The sequence below is a fragment of the Acomys russatus genome, chromosome 17 (assembly GCF_903995435.1).
Source record: "Acomys russatus chromosome 17, mAcoRus1.1, whole genome shotgun sequence".
NCBI lineage: Eukaryota > Metazoa > Chordata > Mammalia > Rodentia > Muridae > Acomys > Acomys russatus.
Genome location: NC_067153.1, coordinates 42,079,494 through 42,084,979, shown reverse-complemented (window position 1 = coordinate 42,084,979; position 5,486 = coordinate 42,079,494). Strand labels below are relative to the sequence as shown.

The following is a 5,486-nucleotide window of genomic DNA, read 5'->3' as shown; positions in this document are numbered from 1 at the left end:
GCGTTTTGCCTTCCATATCTTCCTGCCAATGACCCGAAGAGAAGCACCTGTCCCACATGCATCCCTGTTTAACTTTTGTAAGTGATTAAAAAAAAATAATAATAAAGGAAGTGGGCACAGAGGGGGTGAAGGTGTCTGATTTGGTGATAGGGTAATGTCTTGGAAAGCGAGATTCCCTGAGGAGAATGTCATCTCAGGCCAGCCCCTCAGGACCCCACCCCCTTATAATAATCTGCATTAAGGTCTTTGCCCTCACACCTTCCAGTCTCCAGATGGCATCCCAAGAAATGGTGCTTATTCCCCTTAAGTGGCCTGGGACACAGCACCCTTTGTTCCAGCCCCTCCACCCCCTCATAGCCAGGCTCAGGCCTGGATTAGACTTACCCTAGGGGAGCCAGGAGCTCCTCCTGGAATGTAACCTGGGGGTGGGGTGGGAGCAATGGTGCACTGAAGCCACTTGACAGACTGGGCCTCTCCAAGGATCTACTGTGCCCCCAGCCCCAGATTATGACTCCTCTCCCAAGGCAGAGCTTTGTGCCCCCTGTCAGAGGACCCAGGGAGTAAGGGGGGGTGTGTGTCTCCTTGCCCTTTGTCCCACTGTCAGCTCCCCAGGCTCGTAGTCATCACTTGTGCTCAGCTCCCTTCCTAGTGAAAGCCTCTTAGCAGGGGTGGGATGAGGGGACTCTAAGCCCCAGGCCTGGAGAAGGAGCTGTCAGCACAAGTGCCACCACTGTAGTCAAGGCTGGACACTCACGGAGCTGGAGGCAGCCCCTCCCTCAGGAGATGTGAGGCTGAACCCTAAATCCAGAGGCAGGCCCAGGTGAGTATGTGGTGCCAGCTGCCAGGAGGCAGCTTCTTGTCCCTGTGTTCATAGTCATGTTGGGGTGGGTGGGGTGGGGCGGTAAGGAAAGCCACAACCTGGGCAGAGTCCTAGATGTCCCTAGGGGAGGGGTCCTGGAGGGAGAGCCCGGGGTTTTTAGGACTCCCTGGGCCATCCACCTTCACCTGTGGTGGCGGGTGCTGTAGGACTTGGAAGTGCTGCCTAGGGATGGAGGGCCTAGGCTGGGAACTGCCGGGGCTCGGGTCTCTCAGAACCCTTTCCAAAGTCCTCACCTGCCCATGGGGTCCACTGGCTGGGGATGGCGGACAGTTGCTGAATCAGCCACCCTACTAGTGGGGAAGCTGAAACTCAGCCAGGAGGGGAAAAGCTTGTCCAAGTTACAGGGCAAACTCCTTCCAGAACTGGCACAAGCTGGACCAAACAGGCTGAGGTGAGCCCAGTATCCCTGCTGTTTTCATCCCTGAAAAGTTAGGAACAAGCCGCAGCTGGCGCTGCCCCACTTGGTGTTTGGCTCGTTTGTCCGCAGACCTCCATGTGTTCAGGGCTAATGCTGGTCATTCCCGTACACACACACACACACACACACACACACACACACACACACACCACACACCATACATACACACACCCCTACCTCTCTCTGGTCATCCCTGTACACACACACAAACACACACAAACACACACACACACCTCTCTCCCTCTCTCTCCCCCCCACCCCTGCCCCCGGTCCAGGCTGCAGGAGTCTAGACTCACTACACCTCTTCCCCTGCCATTACTAGGTCTCAGGAGGAGAGGAACTCTGGTGAGGAAACCTTGGAGTCAACTTTCCATTCAGCGTTTGCTGGCCTTTGCAGGAAGGTCGGAAGACTTGGGGTGGCCTTTCCACCTTGCTGCCTCTATGAACCTGAACTGGTTCTCAGTGGGTGGTCTGGGGTTGTTTCTCCTCGCAGGTCTCAATCCACTCTCCTACAGCATCTGCCACTGCCTTTTGTCTCTCTCTTCTCCAGCAGAGGCAGAGGCAGAGGCAATGGGTGCCAGCGGCCCAAGGCGGGGTGCAGGCCCCCCAGATGGTGGCTGGGGCTGGGTGGTGCTGGGTGCCTGCTTCGTCATCACCGGCTTCGCCTACGGGTTCCCCAAGGCCGTGAGCGTCTTCTTCCGAGAGCTCAAGCACGACTTCGGGGCAGGTTACAGTGACACGGCCTGGGTGTCCTCCATAATGCTAGCCATGCTCTATGGAACGGGTCAGCACTCTTCCCAGGCCACGCCTCCTGGGGTCCAGCATTGGAGTTGGGAATCTAGAGATGAGACAGGCACCCCCCCCCCCACTGTTGGCTAGTTGGTGGAAGCCCCTGCCCTAGGAAAGAATGGGTAGGGCACATTCATGGAAATGGAGCCTAGCTCCTGTTGCTGGCCTGGACGCATGGGGTCCATTCCTGCTAACAGACCTACACTGGAGGTTACCCAGGATAAGCATTCCAGCTTCCCACAGCCCTAATGCTGGAGTTTTGAGAGGCTGAAGAGGGTGGGAGCCTTCAGGAGGATGGCAACCTGGTGGGACCTAGAGATGAGACATAGAAACTGTCCTTCCTACTTGGGTTGTTGGGTTCTCAGGAGGGGTAAGGGATAGGTGGCCACGACATACCCGCCCCCCCACATATACCACCCTGTCTAGTCAAGCTATGCCCTCTTGGTCTGTGGAGGGGAGGGTTAGTGGGAAGTAATCACCCCTTCAAGGTCTTTCAGGTCTCAGAAGTGCACAACCTGGCCCATTTTCTGGAGGGGACAGTGGTCCAACCTGGACGGTGACCCTCCGCTGCCCACAGGCCCCTTGTCCAGCATCCTTGTGACTCGCTTTGGCTGTCGCCCGGTGATGCTGGCCGGTGGGCTGCTGGCTTCAGCAGGCATGATTCTGGCTTCCTTTGCCTCACGCCTCCTGGAGCTGTACCTGACGGCTGGAGTGCTCACAGGTAAGGGTATCCATGTCTCTCCCCTGCGGGGGTGTGGATGCGGGTCGGGAGTCCCTGCTGTAAATCTCTCAGTTCTCAGTTTTCCCTCAAGGGGCTTCTGTCCCCCAAGTCACCTGGCTCAGCATCCTGGGTTCAGACTCATCCATCCCGTCCGGGGGCGGGGGCAGGAATCCCAGCCAAGTTGCCTCGCCCGCAGGCCTGGGCCTGGCTCTCAACTTCCAGCCGTCGCTCATCATGCTGGGGCTCTACTTCGAGCGGCGACGGCCTCTGGCCAACGGGCTGGCAGCGGCAGGCAGCCCGGTGTTTCTGTCCGCGCTGTCGCCGCTCGGCCAGCTGCTGGGTGAGTGTTTCGGCTGGCGGGGCGGCTTCCTGCTGTTTGGCGGCCTCCTGCTGCACTGCTGCGCCTGCGGGGCAGTCATGCGGCCGCCCCCAGGGCCCCCGCCTCTGCCGCGCCCAGACCCTGCGCATCCCGGTGGCCGGGCTCCCCGCCGCCGCCTGCTGGACGTGACGGTCTGTACCGACCGCACTTTCATGGTGTACGTGGTCACCAAGTTCCTGATGGCGTTGGGGCTCTTCGTGCCGCCCATCCTGCTGGTGAACTACGCCAAGGACGCAGGCGTACCTGATGCCGAAGCCGCCTTCCTGTTGTCCATCGTGGGCTTCGTGGACATCGTGGCGCGGCCGGCGTGTGGGGTCCTGGCGGGACTGGAGCGCTTGAGACCCCATGTCTCCTACCTCTTTAGCCTGGCCCTGCTGGCCAATGGGCTCACGGACCTGATCAGTGCGCGTGCACGCTCCTACAGCACCCTCGTGGCTTTCTGCATTGCCTTCGGCCTCTCCTACGGCATGGTGGGTGCGCTGCAGTTCGAGGTGCTCATGGCAACTGTGGGTGCACCCCGCTTCCCCAGTGCGCTGGGCCTAGTCCTGCTCGTGGAGGCTGTGGCTGTGCTCATAGGACCGCCCTCTGCCGGTGCGCACCGTGGGAGGGGTGGCAACGCCTGGGACCTATTAGCCTAAGGGAAGCCTTTTAGATAGAACTTCCACGGAGAGAGGTTAGGAGGGGCCCCTTGCTCAAAAGCCTGGTTGGTGGACTCCCTCCATGGTCAGGTAGCTCCTCCTCCAACCAGGGACTACACACAGAGGGCGAAGGTGGAAAAGCCAGATTGTCTCCGGAACAAACACAACTGGCTGTCTAGCCGGCTATCTTGGCCATGGGTCTTTAGCAGTTAGCATGAAGGCTGGGCAGGGGGTTAGATGTGGAAGCTTAGCCTGAGTTGTGGCCCCAGAGTGACAGGGCATTTGCTTTACCAGTAAGCCCCGTCCGTCCAGCTAGTGCTGAGGGACCCTGACAGATTTTGCCACCCGCCCTAGGCCGCCTAGTGGACGCTCTGAAGAACTACGAGCTCATCTTTTACCTTGCTGGCTCCGAGGTGGCCTTGGCAGCAATCTTCATGGCAGTTACCACCTACTGCTGCCTGCGCTGCTCTAAGGACACCTCACTGGGTCCAGCTGTTGAGGGAGGGACCAGTGACATCGAGGACATGGACGCTGAGAGGGACTCTGAGCCAATGCCTGCCAGCACTGAGCCGCCTGGCAGCCTTGAGGCTCTGGAGGTGCTGAGCCTACAGGCTGGGTCCCCAGGACCAGAACCAGAGAAGGCAGTACCTAAGCTGGGCCATGAGTCTGTGTAGCACATCAGGCAGCCTTCCCCTCTGAGGGCCTGGTGTATGGGGAGGCAGCCTGGGATGGTCCTTTGGGTACCTCATCTGCCAGGCCCTGTTCCCAGGGAAGCTGCTGTGGGCTGACAAGGAGCACACGATAAAGGCCCACCCGAGAAAGATGTATCTTTTTCCTGTGCTTGGGTCACCTGAGCTAGGGGAGGGGTAGGAGTCTGAAGGGTCTCCCCAAGGTGCCCTGAGCTTCAGCAGGCATTTTTGGGGGAGGGGGTGTGCTCCCCAGCCAGACATCAGGGGCTGGTGGGGATGCTGCACGCTGAAACACATTCAGCTACCATCTGCATGGGAAGCGCGTGGTCCAAGGTTATGGCCAGGAGCAGAGACCTATCCTGGGTCTTTTCCACATGTAGACTTGAGTCAGTTCCAGACAGCATGGGAGCCAGGAGGTGGAGAGAAACCCTGGAGGCCCTTGAAGTGTGCATGTCCCCCTCACGGCCCTGAGTGGCCACCCCTCTAGAGGACCCACAACTCTGGGTCAGAACATTTCCTGGGGGCACAGTTGTGACATTGGGGGCAGCCTGCTCATCAGTGGCCCTGGCACCTGTTCTCCACCACAGGGATTCTGCCCCAGGTGGATGGATGCATGGTGACAGCCAATCTTTCCCTTTTGTTCTTGCCTGGGAATCTCATCTGGGTTTCTGCAGGACTGCAGCTCAAAGCTAACAAGGAAAGGCACTTTCCCATTTTGGACCCTGCCACCTCGCACATTCCTTGCCTGCTCTGCTCTCAAGTGGCCATATCCCCTGTGCTAGTGGGAATTTTAGAGTAAAGGGTTACACGTGTGTGCTGCACCCAGCCAGGCGAAGCAACACCATCTCCCTTGGGCCCTGAACTGGAATAGTCCCTCACCCTTGCATGGCCCTGACCAGTGTCTGTTCTGCCCCCTTTCCCAAAAAAAGGTTTATTTCACAACCAGGAGCCAGAATGGTTGAAGGGAGAGTG

The 5,486-nt window shown here is 58.8% G+C and overlaps 1 protein-coding gene across 3 annotated transcripts; it reads left to right on the top strand.

Annotated features, from left to right (window-relative positions):
- Nucleotides 1–238: 238 nt before the first annotated feature.
- Slc16a8 (solute carrier family 16 member 8) lies at nt 239–4,646 on the top strand. 3 transcript variants are annotated; one of them, XM_051159961.1, is made up of 6 exons: nt 239–820; nt 1,621–1,699; nt 1,864–2,082; nt 2,665–2,808; nt 3,005–3,778; nt 4,180–4,646. In XM_051159961.1, exons 3-6 carry the CDS (start codon nt 1,869–1,871, stop codon nt 4,497–4,499), a joined length of 1,452 nt encoding a protein of 483 aa, XP_051015918.1. In that variant the 5' UTR covers nt 239–820; nt 1,621–1,699; nt 1,864–1,868; the 3' UTR covers nt 4,500–4,646. The 3 variants fall into 3 exon arrangements, with proteins under 3 accessions (XP_051015918.1, XP_051015920.1, XP_051015919.1); XM_051159963.1 differs by lacking the exon at nt 239–820 and adding an exon at nt 1,044–1,271; XM_051159962.1 differs by lacking the exon at nt 239–820 and adding an exon at nt 1,044–1,271 and having other exon boundaries at nt 1,574–1,699.
- The last annotated feature ends 840 nt before the right edge of the window (nt 4,647–5,486 follow it).

Coding starts and splice junctions, on each gene's coding strand:
- Slc16a8 (XM_051159961.1), top strand. CDS start 1,869: ATGGGTGCCAGCGGCCCAAGGCGGGGTGCAGGCCCCCCAGATGGTGGC. Junction 2,809..3,004: donor GACGGCTGGAGTGCTCACAG/GTAAGGGTATCC, acceptor CCTCGCCCGCAG/GCCTGGGCCTGGCTCTCAAC. Junction 3,779..4,179: donor CATAGGACCGCCCTCTGCCG/GTGCGCACCGTG, acceptor CACCCGCCCTAG/GCCGCCTAGTGGACGCTCTG.